The 27,365-nt window shown below is 43.7% G+C and overlaps 1 protein-coding gene across 6 annotated transcripts in view; it reads left to right on the top strand.

Annotated features, from left to right (window-relative positions):
* Positions 1-26,215, top strand: part of CDH11 (cadherin 11) — a 149,162-nt gene extending 122,947 nt beyond the window's left edge. For 3 of the 6 annotated variants that reach the window (XM_072813966.1, XM_072813970.1, XM_072813977.1), the window contains 6 exons: positions 486-739; positions 6,821-6,957; positions 7,642-7,775; positions 8,007-8,124; positions 22,185-22,436; positions 24,880-26,215. In XM_072813966.1, the coding sequence (XP_072670067.1) occupies positions 486-739; positions 6,821-6,957; positions 7,642-7,775; positions 8,007-8,124; positions 22,185-22,436; positions 24,880-25,376 (1,392 nt within the window). In that variant the 3' untranslated portion in view covers positions 25,377-26,215. Of the gene's footprint in view, positions 1-485; positions 740-4,967; positions 5,103-6,820; positions 6,958-7,641; positions 7,776-8,006; positions 8,125-19,660; positions 19,844-22,184; positions 22,437-24,879 lie in introns of those variants that run through there. The other 3 variants (XM_072813986.1, XM_072813994.1, XM_072813978.1) reach the window with 3 other exon arrangements.
* Positions 26,216-27,365: the final 1,150 nt, after the last annotated feature.

Below are 27,365 nucleotides of genomic sequence, written 5' to 3'. Positions count from 1 at the left end.
AACATGATTAAGCCAACTGTGTGTGTGTGTGTGTGTGTGTGTGTGTGCGCGTGTGAACGAGAACAGTCCCTTAACAAGACATACTTGTGCTGAAATTCAGTGGGTGTTTTTATTACCAAGATTTTTGGTAGTTTACAGAATGGGCCACAACGGTTACTTTTGTAGTGTTTTAATTCCTCGCCTTGGATGATTTTAGGGAGTGATCTGGACAGCCTTAGTGTTGTTATTATAGAATGAAGTTCATTTTCGATGATGTGATCCTTCCGTGTCTGTTGTGCTCCTGAATTACCCACGGAGCACAGTCCACATTTCAGCAATTGATTTGTCTGATTTTCTGACCGAATGGCTCAGGTAATTGGATATTGAATAGACCCCGATTTTCTCCCTTTGAGGAGCTATTCACTCTGCCCTGTAAAACAATCCGGTCTTTCTCCTCACGACTCTTTCAAGGAATTGGTTGTCAATCTTCTCTTCTCTCTTGTCAGCCCGTAGATTTTGAAACCAAAAGAGCATACAGCTTGAAGGTAGAGGCGGCCAACGTGCACATTGACCCGAAGTTCATCAGCAACGGGCCTTTCAAGGACACTGTGACGGTGAAGATTGCAGTGGAAGACGCTGATGAGCCCCCCATGTTCTTGGCTCCGAGTTACATCCATGAAGTCCAAGAAAATGCAGCCGCTGGCACTGTGGTTGGGAGAGTGCATGCCAAAGACCCTGATGCTGCCAACAGCCCCATAAGGTACAGGCATTTATGTAAATGCCTGGATGAGGAATCTTAGAGGCAAGAGGTTTTAGGAAAGCCCTGAGGGAAGCACATCCTTCGGTTTCAGAAAGGGCCCAAGACGATCAGGATCAAGGCAGTGTACACGAGACTAAGCTTTAGAAGACCTGGGTTTTCCTTGCTCTCTGCCACTAACTTTTTGGATAGGCTTGTCCAGCCCACCTACTTTCTGTCCGCCGCAGACTGGCCCGTGTGTACTAGGTGATGCCACTCTCAGTGGGGCCTGCCTCAGGGAACTGTGGGGAGGCAGGAGTAAGGACCTGAGGTAGTCATCATGATTACAATGTATTGAACACCCTTCTAGGCTCCAGGGACCCTATTACTTGCGTTAGATGCATGATCTAATGTATCCTTTCAACTTTATTTTATAGGAATTATTGTCATGTCAATTGAGGGGAAATGGTGTCTGGGGTGGGGGGGGGTGCAACGTGACTCGGCCAGGACGACACAGCCAGGGAACAGGGAGCTAGGAGACTCGCTCTGTCTATCCGATGGCAGCTGAGCACTTTGAAGAGATAACAAAGGGCCGTACAATTGTAGGCTGCTTTCACGATTGTGAATGTATCTTTGTGACTTAATAAAGCTAGCTAGAAAAGTGGTTCAGAACCCTGCGCCCCCACACCTGAGGCACTGAGGAAGAGGAGGGAGAGGAGAAAGGGAGGAAGACAGCCGGAGAAGGACGCCGAGGATGGGGATGGGGCCAGAAGTGCGCGGCTAACTGACACCTGCACCTGCCTTGGAGTCTAGCAGGGGTTTATTTGTCCGTGGCCCTTCCACTGATGCCTTTTTTTTTTTAAGATTTTATTTATTTATTTGAGAAAGAGTAAGAGAGAGAGCAGGGGAGGAGCAGAGGGAGAGGGACAAGCAGACTCTGTGCTGAGCATGGAGCCCGACTCAGGGCTCGGTCTCACAACCCGGAGATCACGACCTGAACCCAAATCAAGAGTCAGAGGCTTAAGGGACTGAGCCCCGCAGGCGCCCCACACTGATTCCTTTCTCGCCTGGACTTCTTCCTCTGCCTCCTTCTGGTGTTTCTCCCCCACCTTTCTCTTGTCCTATAGCCAGACTGAGCATTTTTAACTCTACTTCCAAACATCATGTGAGACTTCAGACTTCCGTTATCAGTGATCAAGTCATTCCCCCTTGCAGCTCCCTCCAGAATAATCCCAACTCTCTTATTTAGTATAAGGCTCTCGAAGCCTCTCCACCCTGATTCCTGCTGTGCGCTGCTCATCTCTTCCCTTTTTGGTCTATTTTCCTCTAGCCTCAGACTCCGAGCTGCAGCTAACCTGCTCCACCTCCTATTCTTTGAAGCCTCACCTACTCTCTCCTGATTCCTGACCTTTGCATGTTCCTCCTCCGCTTGGGAGCCCTGCTCCCCCTTCTTTCACACTTGCACATGACACTCATTTTCCCACCACCCCTTGGGTGTCACCTTTTCTAGAAATTTTTCCAAGACACCCTACCGATGGATCCGATGCAGCTTCCACCTCACAGCGCTCACCACACAAAATCTCGGTGACTCCCTATGTGTTGTCCCCGGCACACTCAAAAAGGGCCTAGGACGGTCTGTCTGGTTCCAGGGTAGATAAGCTACAGCCACAGGAACAGTTCAGCCACCAGCTGCATTTTAAGGAACTGCTCTCCCGTTTTTCATAATGGCTCTATCTTGAAGAGAAACCTGCACTCCTTGTTCACTGCTGCATTAGTCTCAATAGCCAAGACATGGAAACAACCTAAGTCTCCATCAGTGGATAAATGGATCAAGAAGATGTGATATATATGTGTGTGTACGTGTGTGTGTATATATATATTTTATATATATATATATATATATATATATATATATATATATATATATAAATTAGGCTTTAAAAGGACAAGGGAATCCTATCATTTATGATGATTTGGATGAATTTGGAAGTCATTCTGCTAAAAGAAATACATCAGACACACAGAAAGACAAACATAGCATGATACTACTTAAGTGTGGAATCTTAAAAATTCGAACTTTGAGAAACAGAAAGCAGAATGGTGGTTACCAAGGTAATTGCCACTAAGGGGTGGAAACATGAGGAGATATTGGTCTTTGGGTATGACTTTCATTCATAAAATGAGTAAGTTCCAGAGATCTAATGTACAGCCTGATAATCCTATTTAAAAATGTATTGTATACTTGCAATTTGCTAAGACGGTCCATCTTAAGTGTTCTCACCACACACACAGGAAATGATAACCGTGAGAGGCGATGAACCTATTAATCAGCTTGACCACGGTAATCATTACACAAAGAATATTTATATCAAAACACCCTATTGCACACATTATATATAGACTTTTTATTATCTGTCAATCATACCTCGGTAGAGCTGGGGAAAAGAGTAGACAAATCTGAGCATGAAAAAATGTTTGCCAAGAACAGTGGAGTTTTTCTGTTGACACCAAAGGAAACGCAGGAGGAAGGCCTGAATGAGAAGGTTGTTTTTTTTGCCTTTCAACCCTTGAACGTTGTCTCTCTTTGGGGAGAAAGGAAGAGAATTGGCCTCTAGTGGGCATCTGCTTAGCCCCAGACAAGGTGTTGTCTACGTTATTTAAATTAATCCTCAGACACCCTTTGAAGCCATGACTGCTTTAGGATGGAACTGGAAGTACTGAGCCTGGGGTGGGGGAGGGGGGTGCATTCTTCAAAGGCGCCTGGCAGTTGAATCTGGAGGGCTGGACTTTAGTCCAGATCTGTCTTCAGTCCATTCTGAGTTTCTTGCTCTACCCTAACCGCTACCACCAAACCGAGTTCCCAAGAGGGTTTGAGGGTGGTGTTCTCTCTAGGCAGGAAGATACGTGGCATGATGACTGAGGAGTGGTGTACCGACACCTTTAAATGACTCCAAAATGGCCATGGTGTAGATTTTAAATGAGTTAGCTTTGGCCTGAGAGTATCGAGGTGCCGTAGCAACGTTCTGGAAGAGAGATGACGTAAAAACTCTCAGAACAACTGCTCATTTCCTCTGTGCCTCATGTCTCCAGGATCCGCATCTGCGATTGGTTATTTGGGTCATGTTTTCACTGGTAGCTGTTCTGTGTGTGTCGGCAATTTCTGTGTCTATAATTATCCAAAGATGCTCAGAATGGCTCTTGAACACCACCCCCCTTACCCGCTCCGTCTCTGTTCCCCAAACAAATTACAGAGCATTGAAAGCTTCTTACGCAGTCTGCCTCCTGCCCTCCTGTCCTCACTACCTAATTCCCTGATTGTTGATCTTCACCTGTATAGGAATTCATGCCCTCGGACACCTGGGTAGGACATGACAGTGTCAACCAGACTCTTAGCTTGCGGAAATTCTGCAGATCTTTCTTCTCAGATTCTGTAGCGTTCAACACACTTCTGTTCACTCTTGGCTTTTGGAGGTATCTCTCTTCTTAGCTACCTTGGCAATAATCTGTTCGTGCGTCGGACAGGACCACGCTGGGGTCTTCACCAGATCCCTGGCCTGACCGTGGGGAGTCCCTGAGACACGTCCTTCTGATTTGCACCTTTCTCTCTCTCCGTCCCCTCATCTACAGCATTCCTACCCATCGCATGATTGAATTAATGCTCCAGATTTATTTTCTGCCTCAAGGCTGATCTTTCTCCCTAATTCTACTCTGTACCTATTCTGCGGTCTGCTGTGAATTTTCACACTTGCTTTCTCCTTTACTGGCTCATTCATTCATTTAGACTTATTTTTGAGCTCATACTTATCGTGACACACTTTTCAAAAAAAAGTACATCCTACCTACTTCACCTTGAATCTGTGAAACCCGAGGTAGGCCTGGCTTGTTACTCTCCGAGCACGGCAGCATGTCGCCAGGGGAGTCTAACCTCTTCTGCTTGCTAAGCTGGTTTTGTTTTTGTGTTTCTCAATGTCTCCTTTTCTGACACCCAGCCGAGGAACTCTCCAGGACTCCCCCAGCCTCCCCAATATCAACTGCGTCCCACTGGTGCTCTCTTCGCCACACAGCCTTGCATCCCCTCTCTCTCTCTCCTATCCCCCCTCCGGTACCCGTCGCCTCATTCAGATCCTAACCATTTCTCTGGCCTTCCTCCACTCTCTCTTGCTTAGACCATCTTGTCCCTCCTACTGTATTAATCATCGCAATAGTCCGATTCCATTTCTTTGTTCCTCTAATCGAAAACCTTCTATGATTTTTCGCTGGCGGCGGGATGCAGGTCATACTCTGTAGACTGACATTTGAGAGCTGCCATGATCCATCCACACAGTGTGACAGCAGCAACAAGAAGAGCAACTCTCTGTCGCACTGTTTACAGTATGCGAGGCGCTAGGTTATATATCTTAATGTGTAATTTCCTGTAATTCCTACTGATAAGCCAAAAGTTAGGTACACTAATATTCCAGTTTAAAAGATAAGGAGGCTGAGATTCAAAGCACTTAAGAGGCTTTTCCAGTATCACGGGGCTTACAAGTGCTGGAGCATAAACTTGCATCTAGGACTTTACAAACTCAAAATGCATGCACGCCCTTTGTTTCTAGAGAATAACACTTTGAATTGTTAATTATCTCTCTCCCCGTGAGTGTGTCTTGTCATGTCAACTAGATAGTTAACTCCCTGGTGGCAGGGGAAAGAGACAGTCTCTTATTTTTGCCTCCTTTTCACAGAGAGCTATCTGCGGAAGGCTGTGTTAACTGAGCCTCTCCCGACATTTGGGAGGTGTAAATGGTTTTTCAGTTTCCTGACAGGGGGCAGGGGATTCATCATTCCATCCCCGCAGGGAGCTTCAAAGGATGAGCTCTTGTCTTTTATCCTGTGAAGTGCTGCTCCTTGTGGGGGACCCCTCTGGAAACATGATCTAGAATTGGAAGATCTGGATTCTAGTGTTGGCTTCCCCAGAAACTAGATGATTGGCCATTAGCAAATCCCATCATTTGTGCATTGAAGAGGGTACATTCTATGCCATCCATGGCCTTTGTCACCTTTAACGTATTTTGGGTTTTATTACCCTTGATGAACGCCTTCAGACTTATGTATTCTGTGAACTTTAGGAAAGTGCTGCTTAGCCCTCCAAGAGCAGTAAGCCACCCAGTTATGAAGCCCAGGATGACTCCCAGAGTTAACCCAATCACCTTTTCTCTTCATTTTGGAGGTAGGATGACAGAATGCAAAGGAAAGGGGCTTTGGAATTCAACAGACTTCTTAAAGTCAGCCCTCCAGTACTTAGAACTCTGGGTGTCCTGGGCAAGTACTACACCTCAATATAGGCCCTTCTTGTCCCTTCGCCTCCTACACTTTGGCATAAACACAGTCCAGTAATATTCTGGAAATTATTTTGTCTTTTGTTAGAAAAAAAGCAAATTTTCTAGTGGGCAGGAGTAGCTGAAACCTTCCAGCCATGCTATTAGGCACAGCCCATCATGGTAGTGTGGGGAGTTTGTTCTACAAATAATCACCAAGCCTGCTTTGCGTATTTCACGGTGGAATTCAGAACCAAGCTACCTGGGAATCCCTAAAACCAAATAAATAAACTAAACAAATCCATTCTAAATAGAGTTGGCATTTTTCTTTAAATAAGGAGAAAACTGATTTTTTAGGACCATAAATGATCCTTGATGATAAGTTTAGATAAACTTGAAACTATTTGATATTTAATATGCAAAAATCTGATAAAGGTTTGATACATTTGTGACTTTCTGAGTAGTTTGGGAGCAAGGCAATCCCACTTCCCAAAGGCAGTTTCATAAATATTCAAATGGTGGGTGATTGTAGTAAATATGAAGAAATATGCAACATGCCATTATGCTTCTCAATCAAATATATGCTAAACAGCTCTTTCATTCATTGTACTGAATAAAGAATCCCAATGTGGCAAAATAGTTTCTATAAAAGATTCATGTAGGAAGTTTAAAAAGTAAATTTGATTAAAAAGGAAACCTAGTTCAAGCAATTCATTGAAAAAGTTGTTTTAAACATAGCATGGAGAAAATATTCAAATATTAAGCTGCTCAAAATGTCTCTGTCTAATTGCCTCATTTGCATTCTGCTTAGGTATTCAATCGATCGTCATACTGACCTCGACAGGTTTTTCACTATTAATCCAGAAGACGGTTTTATTAAAACCACGAAACCTTTGGACAGAGAGGAAACCGCCTGGCTCAACATATCCGTTTTTGCAGCAGAAATCCGTAAGTATTCTCCTAAGGGCTGTTGTTGTTTTTTTTAAGATTTATTTATTTATTCATGAGAGACACAGAGAGAGACGGGGGAGGTGGGCAGAGACACAGGCAGAAGGAGAAGCAGACTCCTCAAAGGGAGCCCAACGTGAGACTCTATCCCAGGACCCTGAGCCAGGGGCAGGTGCCCAACCGCTGAGCCACCCAGGAGTCCCTCCCCTAAGGGTTTTGGTTCTATCTTCCCAAATTTTATTCCATCAGACTCTATAGATATTTTGGAAAATGGCAGACAGCTGAGATAGTATATATTTTTTAGTCTTAAGCATATTTTTTCAAACTTTAAAATTTATTCTTGGTCATCAATCGAAGAAGACATAGAAACACACAGAGATATTTTCTTTCTTTCTTTCTTTCTTTCTTTCTTTCTTTTTTTTTTTTTTTTTTTTTTTTGCCGACCTGGGGAATAGTCTTGGCAAGGGAGCTGATAGCCCTCAGCAGCTTGAAGCTCACAGCCATCACTGAAGGATCCCCCACTTTATCCCTCCACACAGTATCGTTTAAACCCAGAGTAGTAGAACCGTTAGAGCCAAGATTTGGGGGTGCTTGTTTACCTAAAGACCAGCGGTTCTCAAACTCGATCACACACTCGAATGTCACAGAGGGCTTGTATTTACTATCTGAATTCTCTTCTTTCAGACAATAGGCATCAGGAAGCCAAAGTCCCGGTGGCCATCAGGGTCCTTGATGTCAATGATAACGCTCCCAAGTTTGCTGCCCCTTATGAAGGCTTCATCTGTGAGAGTGATCAGACCAAGCCACTTTCTAACCAGGTAATGATGCTTTCTCCTTCCCTGGCTGCAAACAGGGCATTTGGAAGCAGAGTTTAGTCTTGAGAGCTTCATCTAGAGATACTTCCCACTGCCCAAGAGGCTTTCAGAGCCCTACTTTAATGTAACTATGTCCTTTTGTTAAACCCAGCCTTCTTAGCTGGCCAGGAAGTTTTGAATAAATGATGTGCCAATGTCAGCATGATTTATTTATGGGCCACCTTTCTCTTTCAGCCAATTGTCACAATTAGTGCAGATGACAAGGATGACACAGCCAATGGACCAAGATTTATCTTCAGTCTACCCCCTGAAATCATTCACAATCCAAATTTCACAGTCAGAGACAACAGAGGTTCGTACCAAGGTTCCTATGCATTCAGAGAAGTAGAAACGGGCGGATGAATGGCTTTTATATTGCAGAGCACAAGTGTTTTCCCTAATCTTAATAATGCCTCTCTGTTGAAGAACAAACAAGAAATAATAATGCCACCTTTATTTTGAGCCGTGTGGGCTCACTTGGTGCATATGAATAAGTGATTCTAATTTTATTTTACTCTTTTTGTTGGCTTTGATATTCATGAAGCAATGGGGAAACCATGTGGGGAAGCTTACGGGGTCAATATGCAAACAACTTCATTTATCTTTTTTTTAAGAGGTTGATAAACCCTTGGGGGGAAGCATGGCTCTATGAATATTGATATCAAGTAAAGCATTAAAAGAGATTAGTTCAACTTTGTAAGGCAATGTAGTCTTTCAGCTGGCCTTCCCTTCCAAGCCCGGTTTTAATGCGGTGTGGTTGGGTACAGAGCTTGAAACCTAAAGGTGGTTGCAGAATTATTGCCTGAAGGGTGTGAACAAAGCATTATTTGGCCACCAGAAATAGGGCGAAATCTGATGTCACTCCTGCTTCTCATTTCATCCGAGAGGTTCTAGACTTACAAATCGTTCGAAGTAGTTGTTCTTGTTGAATAGGACCAAGCTGATAGAGTCCCTTGACAAAGCTGGGAGCAAGCCAGGACCAAAAAATAAGTTTCTTGACTTCTGGCCAGGCTATTTTGGTCTGCGGCTGTTCCTATGAGCCTGTGACAAGGCAGGTCTGTGGATAACGGGGAGACAAATGCCATCATTTGACATAAGAATAAAAGGTGGTCGTCCTCACTACATACGCTTTCGGTAGCCACACATTCGCTTTGCGCTGGGTTATGGATTGATTGCTTTCCCAGTGACTGAGATCAGCCTTCGAGGAGCTCAAGTTAACCTAATATGTACTGTCGCTTCCCCATCACTGTCATCACTATCATCAGTATTATAAATCCCAGCAGCTACGCTCCAGACACCAGGCCCAGACCCTTCCCCCAGTCTCTGATTTCATTCTCTTGGCACACTGTAGGTCAGGGTGGTTATTATCCTTCCCATTTGAAGATGAGGAAGATGGGGCACAGAATCATCAGGTAACTTGTTCAGAGTCAATCAGCCACATAGGAGTCAGACCGTGGCTTTAAATCCAGGCTCTCAAAAAAAATAAATAAATAAATAAATAAATAAATAAATAAATAAATAAATAAATAAATCCAGGCTCTCAGAGGCTAGAGGCTACAGCCCTAACGTAACCACTGGCCCTACGCGGTTGATTATTAAAGCCCAGGAGTTCCCCACGCTGCTTGGATTTGAGGGTATATGATCTAACATACTTTATTATTAGTTCTGAAGCTGATTTGAACATTTAATGATGGCCTTTTTAAATCAAGCACATATCAAAGGAGACTGTAGGATAAAATGTCCTAGGTGCCACGACAGATTTTTCTCTGCAGATGCCTTGCTCTTCGCAGTGGATATGCTCTTGAGAGCCTGGGTGTGAAGGTAGTGGCACGAGAGACCTGTGTTTTCAAGCAACCCTATGAAACAACCTGCCCTTCACTTAGTAAATAATTCCTATCATTTTGAAATAGAAATAGTACGTAAAGTGCTTTAATTTTATAGTTCATCTAGGGTTTTGTCTTTTACTTCTTGGCTTTGGTTGATGGGCACCTGTGAGTGCCTCAAGCACCTTTGAGAGATAACTCTGCACAGCCCTGAGATAGAGGAGGAGGAGTAGCACTAGTGGTGCGTGTGTGTAATATAGGAATTTCCTTTCATAAAGAAACGTTTCTCCAAAGCAGGGAGGCCCTGGCATGTAGTGGCCATTTAATAAGTGTTTCCTGAGCTAACCTGAAGAAGGTAGCATACGGTGTTTTCATAGTGCTTTCTAAGATGTGGTACACTTCGGAGTGGAGGACGAGAATCTCTGCCTCCACTCTTGGATTTTTCTTAATTTTCAAACTATTTTGGGATCCCACCCCGGATTGATATATTGCTACACTGACATAAGCCTAAGCGTTTGCCAGTTTTATGACGAAGAAGTTACTTCTTAGCAAAATATTTCAGCATACATTTAGTTTTATCAATAGTAAGGTGATTGACTCTGGAAAACTCCGCTGTTCTCACATGCACCGTCTGTCACTCCCTCTTTTATGATCTTTTTACTCAAATATTTATGGTCAGACTCATCTCTGTGTTTTCTTATAATCCCCAACTTACATTTGCGGTCTAACTCCTGGATCGTATGCCCAGCAACATTCCTGTTTTATGGCTGGACACCTCCGGACACAGCAGGTGTTTCTAGGTTTCTCTCACTGTACCAACGTCGCCTCCATCACCTGCCTTGTCTTCCTTGTTTTTATATGTACAATAATATTTAGCTGCTGTTAACCATCTGAAAACATTATACTAAAGCATATTATTCTCTGGGGAGTTAGAAGTATTTTACTTTGTCACGACACCTCAGGAAAGCCCTCGATATTTTCAAAGAGCTTCTGTTACCATGGATGAGCCAGCCCAGTACACAATCTGTCTCCCCTGCTCTTCCCTGTAAGAGTCTAATCCTATGCAGAGCTACCACTTTTGCAGGGAATTGCTACTTTTTAAGAAAAATGACTTTATTAACTATGGCAAACAGTTAATGAAAACTCCCATGTTTAGAGCTATTACAAAACCTTAAAGCAAATACAGTCCTATAATTATCATTTAATAGAGTCTCTTTCTGCTAGCTCCTAGAAGTAATTACATATTGAAGTAATCCAAAAGGAGTAATCACATTCCACATCCTATTAATAGCCTACTGAGTTACCAAATTTCTTGGCTGAGACTGTTTTCCATAGAAAACATGAGATAATGGTTTATATCACGCTGAGTAAAAGCATCAGGTTTCTTTCTCCTTGAGTGTTTACTTCCATTATGCCATGTAAATAATCAGGATTGTGTTTGCCTAAACTCACCATAAGCATTACACGTCTTTAGAAATACGAGGGAAGCCATCTGAATACACCCAAGTCTTTTATTTCATTTTTCCCTTACTCCGTTCTGTAGCCAAGCTTCACAGATGACTCAGCAGGGAGCCGGTGAGTAGAACACTGGATGACTCTTCAACATTTAAGTCCATCTTGGGCTGTTAATATCACAAATGATGCTGTTCGGGCAGATGAAGAAGAGCTGACCTGCCCTGGTTTTGAGATGCATTTACTTTGAAAATATCAGACTTATGGCATCTCTAAAAACACAAGAAATCTGTAATGGATGAGAAAAGTGCAAAGAAAAAAATGTTGAGAAAAACCCTTCCCATCTAGCTAGCTCTTCATTAATTTATAAAACTTTATCATGGCCATTGTTTCACTTAATTCCTCAAATCCGCTTAGTTCCTCGTGGGATTAGGCATGGATACTTTCATCCCCACCTCCTGGATAAAGGAGTATGAGACATCAGGAGCTTCAAAGACTTGCCCAAGGCCACACTGCTTATCAGTGAAATAAGGAACAAGCTTGGGTACTTGGAGGGTTCCATCAGGTATACACTCTACACAATTAATATAAAGCTCATGTCTTTTCTAGTTAATTCTTTAAAAAAAAATCTTTGTTTGCCTTATAGTTAAATAATAATCATCAGAAGAGGAAAAATCTGAAGTTCAATGCAATCTAAGGTTCCAGGGGAAATGGGACGGACACACTGTACTTCAGGTTCAATTTAAATCACAGCCACGATAATTGTAATAATCTATATTTGCAAAGAACTTCATGATTTTCTTGCACTATATAATTAGCATATATTCTTTGTAGGAAAGTTAGAAAATACAAACAAGCAGAAATACTTTTATAAATAATAACTTGGTAAAAGACTAATCAGAAATAATCATTGCTCGTTTTCATTTCTGTCCAGACTTTTTTTTTTTTTGGCATGCACATATATATGAGCTTTATAAAAGGCAATCATGAGATCCATGTCCATTTTTTCCCAGCTAATAATATGTGAAACACATTTACCGGCATCAGTATGCTTACATCAACATTCTCTTCTGAATATCTTCCTAACTTCTATTGTAAAGGTGTCTGATCTCAGTTGACCATGGTGTAGGTACATTATTTGCACGCTCTTTTGTCAAATATCTAATTAGGATTTTTGGATAAATTTCTAGAGTTGAATTATTGGATCCAAAGCCTTTGATAGTTAAGTGCCCATCAGAAATATGTATACTACCAGAAATATTTATAATACCATAAGTAAAATAGGTCCGGGACTCATTTCCTCACATTCAAGCCAACCTTAGATATTATTACTCCTTTAAAATCATTGGCAAATTGAGAAGTGAAATATAATCACATTCCATAATGTCAATGACTTTCATTATTAGTAAACCTAGGATCTTTAAAAATAAGTATTGATCATTTCTTTTCTTTTTCTTTTGTAAATTGGCTATTCATGATCTTTGTCCATTTTTAAATTGTATATTCATCAATTTGCAATTGACTTGTAAAGTCTCTCCATCTTTGGATGTTATTGACCTTGGACCTGTCATACCTACTACATAGAATTTCTCAGGGGTGCAATGCCCTTTCGATTCTAATTGTGCTGTGTTCATAATTATAGACCTTGTACTTTGAGTACCAGTTTTTCTCTGTTTAATATTATCTTTAGCAAAGCTTTCCTCATCCAAAATTGATGTCAATATTCACCTATTTTTTTTTCTTTCTTACACATCCTGTTTTCCGTTTCAACCATTTGTCCATGTGAAATAATTGTGTAGCTCCCATTTGTTGGCCATTAGCTAAATATCATTTAAGAAACAATGGGTCGGGATCCCTGGGTGGTGCAGCGGTTTGGCGCCTGCCTTTGGCCCAGGGCGCGATCCCGGAGACCTGGGATCGAGTCCCACATCGGGCTCCCGGTGCATGGAGCCTGCTTCTCCCTCTGCCTGTGTCTCTGCCTCTCTCTCTCTCTCTGTGACTATCATAAATAAATAAAAATTAAAAAAAAAAATAGAAACAATGGGTCATTCCCACCTGCTTCACAGCAGTATCTTTATTGTTATCTATATTACATGGTACAGTTGGCCCTTGAACAAAGCAGATTTTTGAATGGCATGAGTCCCCTTACACATGGAATTTTTTTTTTAGATAAAACCAGTACCATACTATAAATGTATTTTCTCTTCCTGAGGATTTTTGTAAATATTCTTTCCATCCAGAAGTGTGATCTGACTTTCCACTGAATCAGTTCTCTTTTTATTGCCATCAGGAAGGTTTTGTAATTGTCTTCTATGTATTTCTTATTAAGCTGATGGCTAACTACCTTATATTTTGGATGCTGTTGTGAAGTGGATTTTTAAATTATATTTCCTAAGTGAATATTTTTAGTATAAACTATAGCTTTTTAAATTAATTTGTTTATTATTGTACATTGTTCTAAAGTGATATAACACCTCAGCTAATTTTTCTGGATTTTTCTGAGACAACTACATAAAAATTATATAATAATATTTTGCTTTGTCTTTTTTTTAACGTTTGGTGGTTTTTTTTTTGTCTATTTGCATATATTTGCACTTCTAGATTGTTAAATAAGAGCAATAATAATAGCCATTCTTGTTTTACGTGTTAGTCAAGAGTTTCTAAAGTTTCACCATTAAGCATAATACTGGTAGTAATATTCAAACTAAGATTTGTGTTGTGGGGTATGTATTTTAGGAAATTTCCTTTCCATCATTATTTTATTTTTTTAAAAAAGAAATGTTCAGGGGCACCTATGTGGCTCAGTCGGTTAAGCATCCAACTCTTGATCTCACTAAGGTCTTGATCTTAGGGTCATGAGTTCAAGTCCCACGTTGGGCTCCAGGCCAGGCATGGAACTTACTTTAAAAAAAAAAAAAAAGGATGTTCAGTTTTTGTCATAATTTTTGAATTCTTACCAGAGGAGAGTATGATTTTGTCCTTTAACCTAATGATTTGTTAAAGTAATTAAATTGAAATATCCTAATATTGAACCTCATATTTTTAATTTCCAAACCTCTTCTTCCAAACAGTGATCATTTGATAAAATATAGCAGAAGAGCAAGGGTTAGCGATTAAATGATTGGTTTTACTCTTTATCGCTAGAAGGGGAACAATCTTAACATAAATATTTGACACATAATTAATCCTTTTACTGCTTCATTTATTTTTTTTAATTGCCAATTATTACATCAGTCCTAACTCATAGACTGAGCTGGTGTTTTGAGAGGAAGGCACTAAAACAACGGAAGGTGGGCACAGTGGAACGCATCCTGGGTTCCCAGAATCCCAGAGTTGCTTGCTCTCCAATAAGAAAGTTGGAGGCAAATCAGATCATGGGGTTATTTAGCTATTGAAACACCGCTTAGTCATTTGAGCAAGAGAGGACAGTTTTAGGAGCTTGCAATAAGCCCCTATTTTAACACTAGCAAAAATACTCTTAGGATTTTAAGTCAACAAATTGAAAGTGCAGCCCTTTCAACATTGTGAAGCAGCTTCCCTATTTCATTTGACATTCTTCACCTTTGATGTTTCTTCTGTATCTTGTGTCAGCGTGACTTCCATCAAAAACTAGGTAATTTCATAGTTCCCTGATTACAGTCTCTTCTTTCTATCTTCCATAATCATGGGAAAATGAGCTGTTCTGATATACTTTGCTCTGCCAGGAATGGACTCCTCCTGCCTATTTCTCCTCTTTCAGGTCTCCCCATAAATGAAGTCATTGAAGCAAAGCTTTGCAGGCTATCCCCATCCCATCTTGAGTGCTCCTTTCTATAAGGAAGGGACACTGCCATAGTTTTTCATATTTTTCCCTTTCTTGCATTTTAAATACTCATTTCCCTGTCTGTCTCCCATTAGAACATGAGCTCAGTGGGGGCAATGTCCCAGCACTTACAATAGTGGGTAGACCAAATGCAAGGATTAAAATGAAAGAATGGCTGGGGGAAAATGTGATGTGTCTCAGAAATTTCAGGGATCCACTATGATTAGGGGGAAATGATTATGTTATGATATACGCTTCAGGCTGAAAAAAACACCCACCTTATAATGTTGGAATGTTCTGAGGAGTCAATAGCACATAACCCACCTCTTCTTTCCATTCATTATCTATTATTCCACAAAGTTAAATCGGACATCTAGGGTTTGGATCCAGGCAGAGATGACCTTGAAATTTGGCAAGTGTATTATCTAAGGTGGGCCAAGTTGAAGATCAGATGAGCTCTGATATCTGATGCATTCAGAGTTTAGTTTGAACTACTAAAAAATGCAAAAATCAAACCAAAACAACAACAAAAAATGTGCATGAAAAGCAGGTTTGGCTGAATAAATCAGGATAGCCACAACAGATTCACCCAGATTAGACCAATTAGCAAACATCTTTTTTTCTCTCCCACCTCACCTTTTTTTTTTTTCCTAAGCTTAGAACTTTTTTTTTTTTTTAATGAGCAGTATCAGATAGCATCAAAATATGTGTCTGGTTTTTTACTTTGTTATTTAAAGATAGCCAAATAGATTTCTATGGAATTTTTTTCCCTCTTAATTGCTTCAATATGGAAGATGCTCTGTTGGCAGATCAAAATGGCAGATGTCTTTTAATGCACTGCCATTTTCTCTGTGTAAATAATTATGTTCCTTTTCTGCCTGAATTTCATTGTGGCAGTTTGTCCATTACAACATGGCTTATCTGGGATCTCACTCCCTCCCCAGCCCAACAACAACAACAACAAAAAGATCGGTCATTTTGGTGGAACAGACACATTAGTCTTTCAAGATTTCCTTTGGTCACTGATTTAACTAACTCCTGGGATTTCTCAACTCACTTAAAGACCCTAAATGTTTATATCTCACTGAATTCCTTGGTAGTTGTCCTTGTCTTAAAGCAAGAAATACTTAGGCAGTACGTTTATTTTTCCCTCCCTATCACGGAGGAGAGAATTTTCCTTGTACAAAAATGGCAGAAGAGTTAATTTTAAGGGAAGTGGTAAATACAATAAAGAAAAGTCTTTTAATACCAACCAACAGTGCACACTTAGATGTCTCATGCACACATGCATATAAAGTTATTCCTGCAATGTTATGTATTATAATTCATGTTTTGCTGATCCCTCAGTATCAAAGGTGTTAATTAAAAGATCGTGATGATCTCCTCTTGGCGTACAACTCCTTAATTCAGTTGGAAGACATTACAGCCATCAGAGTCTTGGGTCAGACAATTTTCTTCATTAATATGTATACATAAGCTATTAAGGTCATCTATGAGCAGAAGTAATATCCAAAATATAAAAAATTCAAACTTTACAAGTTTTATTTGAAATTTCTATTATTTCAGTCCCTCAGTTGAGGATGGCAAATATGGCATCAAAAGCTTCAATTAAGTTTTGAATAATCACACATCTAAATGAGTATTTAAGATCTAAATAACTAGGGGCACCTGACTGGCTCACTTGTTAGAGCATGTGACTTGGGACCTTGGGATCATGAGTTCAAGTCCCACGGTGGTGTAGTTTACTTAAAAAAAAATTAAGATTAAAAAAATTAAATCTAAGTAATTAAACTTTCCAGTGATGTCTTTTGTAATTGCGTAGCATATATACTTGTAAAAGTATTAAAGCTTAAAACTCCATTAAGACTTCTGAGACACATACTATATTCATACATATGTATAGTATGTAGATGTATATATCTGTATATATATATATATATACACACACACATATATTTCAGTACATACATACATGTTTTTTTTTCCATGATCCTGATAGAGCTATTGCCACATTTCTAGGGAAATATGTGGGAGGGCTCAGAGGAAAGTAATCAAATAATGATTATTCTTGTAGCAACTGACTGTATAACTGTCTTCAAGTGCGTGGGAGCTTCTAAAGTGGTAGATTGACCTACTTCATCTCAGGTTTGTGCAGTAAGGATAGAGCACGTAGATTTGGGTCGGAAGTGAACGAAACAGGAGCGAGGCTCGGCGTCAGCTCTCTAAGAGTCTCTAGAGAGGGGACCTCATCTGATCAGACTGAACAATGACAGGACAGAGGAAACAGAGTAGCCAACCAAAGGCCATCTTAAGAGCTTCGAGGAAGCTGCTGAGGTGACTCATTCCTTCACCTTAGGTCAAGCCTTCCTCCTAACGTCATGGGGAGACCACAACATGCGAATCCTTTGCTGCAGTGGTTTCTCTTTTTCGGATTTTTTTATATGCAGGGTCTATGCCCATATGCTGCCCACTTTGCAAAATCTTGTATCCGACAGAAAACAAAACAAAACAAAACAAAACAAAACAAAACAAAACAAAAACATGCTCCTGGTGGTTTTTTTTTTTGTTTTTTTGTTTTTTTGTTTTTTGTGTTTTTTTTGGCTGATACAAGATTGCATCCAGCATAGTCTATCTATCGAGGGCTGATTCCCCATCATAATTTCCCCTTTCATGTCAGTTGTATGTATCCCTCCGATGGGCTACATCATCATCATAACCCTTATGTTTGCATCCCCAAACGGGTACCATGGAGACCATCATTATCAGGTACCTTTACATTGTGTTAGTGTAATGACAAAGTGTGCAGGTAAAAACAGCATGTAATTAGGAGTCTAGGATGTAGACATAAAATTTTGAAATCTGAATTTATTTTCCATTAATAGAAACACTACAATTTGTGCATGACATATTCTAGTAATTAATGACCCCATTTGCAAGGTTTTGCTGGAGTAGAGGGAAAATGAAACCGGTGAGGTGTCTGTGGCCAGGGATGAGAACACTGGGTGTCGGTAAGATAAAGCAAGGTGCTTGAAAAACATTTCTTACCGTGGGAAATACGCTGCCCAGGACTGAAGAGCATGAACTCTGTTCTTACCTCTGGATGATGAGCCCTTCTGCAGAGGGAGTTGCATTCCAAGCTGCTATGACATTTCCAGGAATTCACTTTCCTCTCTCTGCCAATAAGTTCCTCTTCCTCGTTAGTTTATTGCTGAAAGAGGATCGCTTCCAGGAAAGAATTAATATTTACTGAGCATCTCCAACAGTCTGTCGCTGCGCTAAGTACCTTTATGAATGGAATCATTTTAACATTTAAAAGTATTAGTTTCCTGGGTGAGAATATAGAAACAGGACATTTACTTAATATGACTAAAGTCAGGCGATTAATATGTAGATGATTCAAGATTCAAACCCAGGCCTGTTTGACCCCAAATATTGAGAGATTTGCTCTTTGGATACTTCATAAAGGAGGAGGATCTGAGAAATCTCTTGATGGAAATTTAAACATTGATAACATTTGCCTTGTTCTGCCTCATGTTATGAACCATGGAGCAAGTCTGACACTTGCCTGAAAATGTGGCCTCAGTAGACGCTCTTTTATCCACAGGCCACCCATAAACCTTAGGATATGTGTATCCAAAATAAGGAGACCCTCTTAAACATAGATGGACAGTGATTGCTAATTTGAATGAAAAAAAAAATCTGGGATCCCTGGGTGGCGCAGCAGTTTGGCGCCTGCCTTTGGCCCAGGGCGCAATCCTGGAGACCCGGGATCGAATCCCACATCAGGCTCCCGGTGCATGGAGCCTGCTTCTCCCTCTGCCTATGTCTCTGCCTCTCTCTCTCTGTGACTATCATAAATAAATAAAAAAATTTTAAAAAAAAAATCTGTAGTCAAACTTAGGATGCAGAATTGATTTCCAGAATAGTGATTTTTAGTACTATGGCGAGTTTGTTTCTTTTTCAGTTTGTTTATCTAGAGGTGGTGTTTTATGAAGTTCCTGCCTACAGTGGTGGCTCTATCTGTGTTACTAGAAGATCAGTGATCAGAAGGGACCACAAGAAAGACCATCACAGGACACAGCACCGACCCCTCTAAAATGGCTATACCGCCCCCCCAAAAAAAAAAAAAGCTTACTCTCCTGTTATTCTGGAGCCACTTGGATTTAGAGGGGGGAACTCTTTAATTCATTTAAATGACATCAACCACCTAAGGGCCGTGCCAGGCTGGTTAGTCACGTATCTAACGCCTCGTGCCAGTCTACTGTCCTCCGGTTCACCAGCCCTGGAGGATGGCAGTCCTGGGTGTTAAGCGTTCTGGTAGAAGGATTCCTTGAGCCCTGTGATAACCTGTGTGACCTTGAGCACAGTATTAGGTACCTGCGAGGCACGCTTGATATCACCCGATGTCCTCATTTCAAGGCTGACCAAGTGAGGCCCTACAGGACAGATGAGGCCTTCTAAGGCATGTTGATGGGCGTATGTCCAAGAAGAGACGCCCAGTCCACCTCTTTCCCACCTGTTAAACTAACCTTAAAATCCATATGTGAAACATGTTTGGATAAAAGAACTTGTTTTTTTAAAGTTCTCAAGATTCTACAGGGCCATCGCTCAGAGGCTCAAGTGATTCGGTCATCCGGGTACCTAGACGAGCTTCTATAGAATAGTTGGCACGTGTCTGAGGGGACTCGCGTGTTCAGAATTCACCAGACGTGCTGCATTCACTGCTCGCGTCCTGCCCAGATCCGAGTTTCCCTTTCGCGTTTGGTTTTCAGGTACTGTCATGTGGAGGCTGGCATGCTGTGACCTGGAGGCTCAGGTTTTCGTGGACGACACGTTGAAGACTAGATTTTAAATTTTGCCTTCTGCAGGTGTACAAAAGCAAAACACTCAGTTTACATCCCCTCCAAACAACACCCTGGCTGACAGGGTGTGACCCAGTAGACAAACTAAATAAATGATCGGTTGGGGCTGTCGCCTAGATCGGAGAAGTGTATTTGGCCAAGCAATTTAATTAATTCCCTTTTCTTCTTTGATTTTTAATTTTCACTTTTATTCATAGTGGCATTAGTGATAATTCATATCATTAAAATGGGGTAGATAGTGTCACTTTTCATTTGTCAAAGTCTTATTTGAACTCCAATGCATGAGAAGGGAAAAATCACATATTTTGAAAGAATTTGTTATAGACATGTAAATTTTTTATAATCCTTAGGCATAGAACAATGGTATAAGCTCAACAGGAGCGAACAGTCAGGAAACTGAATTTTCAGTTAATAGTCTATTTGGCCAACATTCTCTATTTTTTCATGGTTCTCTATAGTACATATAATTTTTTTCCCAGTGATAAGGACAATATATGAGAGTTATGCAATTCAAAAAATACAGAAATGGGGGCTAAGTCTTCTGCCTTGTTTTGTTTGAGATGTTGGCAACGACGGGCAGAGAATCTGTCCTCATACAGCTTTATCCAAAATCAGGGCATACACACCCCTTGCCTTCTGCAATCCTCAGAATATCTTCTCATCCCTAAATCAGATTCAATCTACCTTTTATATTTAATATATTTCATCTCATATAAAATGTACTACTACATTTCCTTTCATCTAGAAGATATCAATTTAATTTTGAGATTCTAAGATATTTCTTCCTATGACAAGAACTAATTCACGGTACCGTCTGTCCACCCAAAACCTGCTGGCTATTGGGTGATCATGTTGTTACAACACTCATATCGCTGCAAGTTACTGCTTCTGAACTCACAGACAGAGGCAGGCCACACTGAAGGTGTGCGTGTGCAGTGTGTGTACTATGTAATTTGATCGAACATACTAAAAATCTCACCTATTTTGTGATTACCCATGTTTCCCCCAGCGCATACAACCTGAAGAAGAAAAAAAAAAAGGTATCGTTGGGTTGGTGCAGATCTGCAAAAAAAAATATGATGAGGAAGTAGCTGGGGGCTTAGGTCACAAAAGATTGTGAAATATATGGAAGCTTGGGACGCCTGGTGGGTTCAGCGATTTAGCGCTGCCTTCGGCCCAGGGCCTGATCCTGGAGTCCTGGGATTGAGTCCCACATCGGGCTCCCTGCATGGAGCCTGCTTCTCCCTCTGCCTGCGTCTCTGTCTCTGTCTCTGTCTCTCTCTTTCTCTCTGTGTCTCTCATGAATAAATAAATAAAATCTCTCTAAAAAAAAAAAATCAATATATGGAAGCCAACAGCTGGAATTTTGCTTTAACTTCTCCCAGAACACAGTTGTGCCATGTGTTCAAAACATACTTACTGAACGTCTCTTGTGTGTCCAACACTGGAGAGACTGAGGTGAATCGGATGAAGTCCCCTGGTGTTTGAAGTTCACAGTCCAGGTGAGGTCAAAGCGGTTAAGCCCACCAACAGTGGCACACCGGTGCGGTATGGGTTTCTGTAAGAACACAGGGTGCTGTGGGCCACGAAGGAGATGACAGGAGAGGCCTCCCTGATGTGATGACTTTTCAGTCCAGTTTGGAGGCTTGAGGAGTTTAGCTGTCGCTACAGGAACAGCTTCCAGGGCAGCCGGACAGTGCTAAGGGGCAGGTGGGAAGCTGGGTGTGCTGCGGAGACAGAAGGCCGCCTGCGTGTCCGGCTGTCCTGAGCCACTGGGGTGGGTGGGATGAGACCCTGGAAGCAGAATAGAATCCTAAGGGGAAAATCTCGTGGCTTGCTCTGTAGAGGGGGCTGTGCTGTGTGGACAACAGAGAGACCTCGGGATGATTTTGAGCAGGAGGTATGACATATTTAATGAGGTGGTGGATGGTGCCTAGATTTCAAAGAAACTATACACCTTAAAATTGGATTTTAAACATAACAAAAAAGAAACTATACACCTGCTGCTGGGCTTGTAAAATATTTTGTCCTTAAAGATAATGTTTTCCTTTAGGGCTCACAAGTGGGTTTACGGTTTGGGCAAGGTTTGTGTGTGGGCTGGAGATCTCTTACGCACACGGGCACAGCAACTGGCCAAAGGCTTGCCATCGAGCAGGAACGTGCAAACGTGAAAAGAAGGGTGTTCTGTGTGTCCTGTGCCCCCGCTTGCGGAGTCGGTGGTGTCTGCTGCGGGGCGCCCGCGGCCCAGGCCCACCCTGCGCTGCTCTGAGGCCGGCACCCAAGGGCGCATCCGTGTGGGCGTTCGGATCCACGGAGGAAGGCGCGGCCCGGTGCCAGGTCTGGCCCCACGCGGCGGAGACCCGGGGGCGGGGGGTGCGGAGCTGGAGCGCGCGGGCCGCGAGCCCCTGTGCTCTCCCCTGTGCTCTCCCCGCAGACAGCACCGCCGGCGTGTACGCCCGGCGCGGGGGCTTCAGCCGCCAGAAGCAGGACCTGTACCTGCTGCCCGTGGTCATCAGCGACGGCGGGATCCCGCCCATGAGCAGCACCAACACCCTGACCATCAAAGTGTGCGGGTGCGACGTGCACGGGGCGCTGCTCTCCTGCAACGCCGAGGCCTACGTGCTGAACGCCGGCCTCAGCACCGGCGCGCTCATCGCCATCCTCGCCTGCATCGTCATCCTGCTGGGTAAGGGCGGCCGCGGGGGCGGGGCCCGACGGGACGGGGGGAGGGCTTCCAGGGTGCAGGCGGCCTCCAGGTGGGCCGCGGGCCTAAGCCAGGACCCGAGATGACAGGGGAGGGGGGAGGGCTCCCCGGGGTGCAGGCAGCCTCCAGGTGGGCCGCGGGCCTAAGCCAGGACCCGAGATGACAGGGGAGGGGGGAGGGCTCCCCGGGGTGCAGGCAGCCTCCAGGTGGGCCGCGGGCCTAAGCCAGGACCCGAGATGACAGGGAGGGGGATGGGCTCCCCGGGGTGCAGGCAGCCTCCAGGTGGGCCGCGGGCCTAAGCCAGGACCCGAGATGACAGGGGAGGGGGGAGGGCTCCCCGGGGTGCAGGCAGCCTCCAGGTGGGCCGCGGGCCTAAGCCAGGACCCGAGATGACAGGGGAGGGGGGAGGGCTCCCCGGGGTGCAGGCAGCCTCCAGGTGGGCCGCGGGCCTAAGCCAGGACCCGAGATGACAGGGAGGGGGATGGGCTCCCCGGGGTGCAGGCAGCCTCCAGGTGGGCCGCGGGCCTAAGCCAGGACCCGAGATGACAGGGGAGGGGGGAGGGCTCCCCGGGGTGCAGGCAGCCTCCAGGTGGGCCGCGGGCCTAAGCCAGGACCCGAGATGACAGGGGAGGGGGGAGGGCTTCCCGGGGTGCAGGCAGCCTCCAGGTGGGCCGCGGGCCTAAGCCAGGACCCGAGATGACAGGGAGGGGGATGGGCTCCCCGGGGTGCAGGCAGCCTCCAGGTGGGCTGCGGGCCTAAGCCAGGACCCGAGATGACAGGGGAGGGGGGAGGGCTTCCCGGGGTGCAGGCGGCCTCCAGGGTGGGCCGCGGGCCTAGGCCAGGACCCGAGATGACGGGGGAGGGGGGAGGGCTCCCGGGGTGCAGGCGGCCTCCAGGTGGGCCGGGGGGGTGCGGGGGGCATGGGGGTGGGGTCGAGCTTGTGCACTCTATAGGGTCAGGCCAGGTTCCTAGGGGCAGTTGCAGGATGGCAGAGCTGCAGGGTGGCAGCGGGGTGCGGAGGGCGCCCCTGAGGTCGTTCAGGAGAGGTCAGTGGGCAGAGGCCCGGGATTCAAGCCACAGTTGCCTTAGTGGAGGAAGGAGAAGGGCAAGGGCTGGAAAGACTAATCGCGAGGCCAGAGACCTCACAGGAAGGCCTCAGGGCCTGGACGGGGCCTGGCCAAGCGCATGGTAGCATCCTGCCCAGCCTCCGCCCCTCCGGACCCAGGGGCCTTCTCCCGCCCTGCAGGCTGGGTTGGTGCCCCACTGGGCGCCCTGATTTCCTCTGGTAAGAACAACGGTGCCCTCGATTGACCTCCGCGGGCTTTGGGAAGAGAGGTCAGGCAGCAGGAGAATCAGCTTGCACACCCAGGGGTTTCTGACACGGAATTCATGCTTGGCCGGTGGTGTTTGGTTCTCCATTGAATGAGTTGAGGGGGCCCAGCTACGTAGGGAAGACTCGGTGAGTTCAGGTCGCCAAAAAGTTCCTGAGAATTGGGTACCAGGTGCTGCGTCCAGCCTTGAGGGATCAAGGACTCCCCCTCCTTGTATGTCCCAGTGATGGTGGCCCTGGAGGGGCTCTCAGCCTCTTGCCAGATTCAGGCACAAACCTTTTTTATGGTGGAGCTGTATGTGTGGAGGCCGTTCTCATGGAATATTGTAGAAGCCTCTTGTGAGGAGGTGGAGGACGAAGAATTGGGCAGTGTCTCAGTTTCCTGCTAGGCAGTGCTGCCCACCCACCCTAGGTTCCTGAACATAGGGGAGTCGCCTCTCAGGGAGGACACAGCTGCTTTCCCTGGGGTGCAGCCAATGCTACCTTCCTGTGTTTGAATAAATAGAGGACATTTGTCTCCTGCGGGTCATTATAAGCCCATTATAAGTCATTATAAGCTTACAGTAAAATTCCTTACGAAGATCCAGTAGGATCACTGTTCATCACCCCCCTGCTCTGACCCCGGCCCTCTAGGCAGGACCGAGCCTCACCCCTACAGAAAGGTAGGACCGCAGGTCTCTGTCCTTATTCATCAGCTTTGGTGACATAGCTGTCCCCTTTTGGAAAAAGAAACCAACATAAGCCATTTTTAAGAGGCTGCAGACCAATCGATTTAGAATCTTCCTAATTCTCAGAAAGATGACTTCCAAATAGTGTCGGACTCACTTGTAAAGAGCTCAGAATAGTTCCAGCTGCCAGTTGGTTTGGAATCCTATTTTCCTGGCAGCGCTTGGGGGAGGAAGAGCCAGGCGGAGGGTGGTTTTGGATATCTTTGGGGGACTCCAGGTGAAGCTCTGGTTTCCTAGAGTGATAGACTGGTTCCTATTCCGAGCATAGGCCCACACACCCTACGGTGAGCAGGGCTCAGGTTGGGGGTGGGGGCGCGGACTCCAGGGACACCTGATCTGTGCTCACTTTCCTGTGCTTTCCTTGTAGTGATCGTAGTGCTGTTTGTGACCCTGAGAAGGCAAAAGAAAGAACCGCTCATCGTCTTTGAGGAGGAAGACGTCCGTGAGAACATCATCACGTACGACGACGAAGGGGGTGGGGAGGAAGACACAGAAGCCTTTGATATTGCCACCCTCCAGAATCCAGACGGGATCAATGGCTTCATCCCTCGCAAAGACATAAAACCCGAGTATCAGTACATGCCTAGACCTGGGCTCCGGCCGGCACCCAACAGCGTGGACGTCGATGACTTCATCAATACGAGAATACAGGAGGCGGATAATGACCCCACTGCCCCTCCTTATGATTCAATCCAAATCTACGGTTACGAAGGCAGGGGCTCAGTGGCCGGGTCCCTGAGCTCCCTAGAGTCGGCCACCACAGATTCGGACTTGGACTATGACTACCTACAGAACTGGGGACCTCGTTTTAAGAAACTAGCAGACTTGTACGGTTCCAAAGACACTTTTGATGACGACTCTTAACAATAACGATACAAATTTGGCCTTAAGAACTGTGTCTGGCGTTCTGAAGAATCTAGAAGATATGTAAACAGGTATTTTTTTAAATCAAGGAAAGGCTCATTTAAAACAAGCAAAGTTTTACAGAGAGGATACATTTAATAAAACTGCAAGGACATCAAAGTGGTAAATACTGTGAAGTACCTTTTCTCGCAAAAAGGCAAATATTGAAGTTGTTTATCAACTTCCCTAGAGAAAAACCACTTGGCGTACACAATATTTAAGTGAAGGAGAAGTCTAACGGTGAACTTACAATGAAGGGAAATTGTTTGTGTGTTACGAACATCTAAGTCTTTCTTTCTTCTTCTTCTTCTTTTTTTTTTTTTATTTGTCAAAGAAGCTTCCACAAAATTAGAAAGGACAACAGTTCTGAGCTGTAATTTCGCCTTAAACTACGGACACTCTATATGTAGTGCATTTTTAAACTTGAAATATATAATATTCAGCCAGCTTAAACCCATACAATGTATGTACAATACAATGTACAATTATGTCTCTTGAGCATCAATCTTGTTACTGCTGATTCTTGTAAATCTTTTTGCTTCTACTTTCATCTTAAACTAATACGTGCCAGATATAACTGTCTTGTTTCAGTGAGAGGCTCCCTATTTCTATGCCATTTTTAATGTATCTATTTGTACAATTTTAAAGTTCTTATTTTAGTATACATACAAATATCAGTATTCTGACATGTAAGAAATGTTACGGCATCACACTTATATTTTATGAACATTGTACTGTTGCTTTAATATGAGCTTCAATATAAGAAGCAACCTTTGAAATAAAAACAGATTCTTTTTTAATTCTGGGTTTCATTCTTAACATTGAAAAACGTGTTTCTGATGACCCATTTATATGTCTAATTTAAGATCATTGTGATCTTTTCATACCCCTTTTCGTGAGCTGCTGTAGTCTGCTGCTTTTATTGTTTATTTAAAATCAAATCTGTTTTCTCCAGACCCGAGTCTGTAACACCGTGTAAAGCTCTCTCGTACATTCTCAGTGTCAGCTTCCTGGCTTCCCTTTGCATACATCTTTTGAAAACGAAGGATGCTAACGATCTAGGTCAGTCTCCGAGTCTGCAGTGCTTGTTATAGACGGGCATTTATCTTGCATATTAGCAATTCGGTGGCTATGAGGGATGGATCCATGAGGGTCCACAGATGTGGGTTATATGCCCCATGCTGAGCACTGAGGGGGTGAGGGGGCTGAAGAGTCAAAAGTATAAATTTGCCATGTGTCATTATCAAACATCCGGTGTTACTCTATTTTCCGTGACTTTGATTTTGCCAGGATATCGTAACGACTTTGACTCTTGAAATCGCTTATTTGTTCCTCCTGTGAATGTAACTCCTCGTAAAATAATGTGGCATTTCAAATTTTGATGAAAGAGAGAGCAATTCATTTCCAGACCTTTATTTTAAAATACGCTTTGGGCAATAAGCTCAGAATGAGCGCAGGGACCACGGTGGATTCTGAGGGCCGAAGCCTACTGTTCCTGGAAGACCCACCTGGCTGCCTGGGGACTGGGACTTCGGCGAAGGACATCTCACCTGTGCAGTTGGGCCAAACGTCAAAATGTAGCAATACTCGGGGAAAGATCACACGGCACACGGAGTCATGCTACACGTGTTTTCCCTCTTTCCCCCCAGACACAAGGCACAGGCTTTCTCCTGGATTGCAGACAATTTTTAGATTGTCTTTTCTTTTTTTTTTTTTTTTTATACTTTATTGTGAAAGTTTGTTTCGAGCATTTCTTGATATCCTGCTACATTCTATTTTTATGAGTCAGTCCAAATGCATAAGAAGAGAAATGTTTTCATGAAGTGCTCACTTTCATTTTCCTTTGCATTAAAATCAAATTGTCTGAACCCTTCAGTGGAATAAATTCTGTGGACAATGTCACTTTGGAATCTTTCATTGCAATGAAGGATTGCACGTTCTCAATACTTC

The sequence above is a fragment of the Canis lupus genome, chromosome 3, assembly GCF_048164855.1.
Source record: "Canis lupus baileyi chromosome 3, mCanLup2.hap1, whole genome shotgun sequence".
NCBI lineage: Eukaryota > Metazoa > Chordata > Mammalia > Carnivora > Canidae > Canis > Canis lupus.
This window is presented reverse-complemented; position numbering and strand designations above follow the sequence as displayed.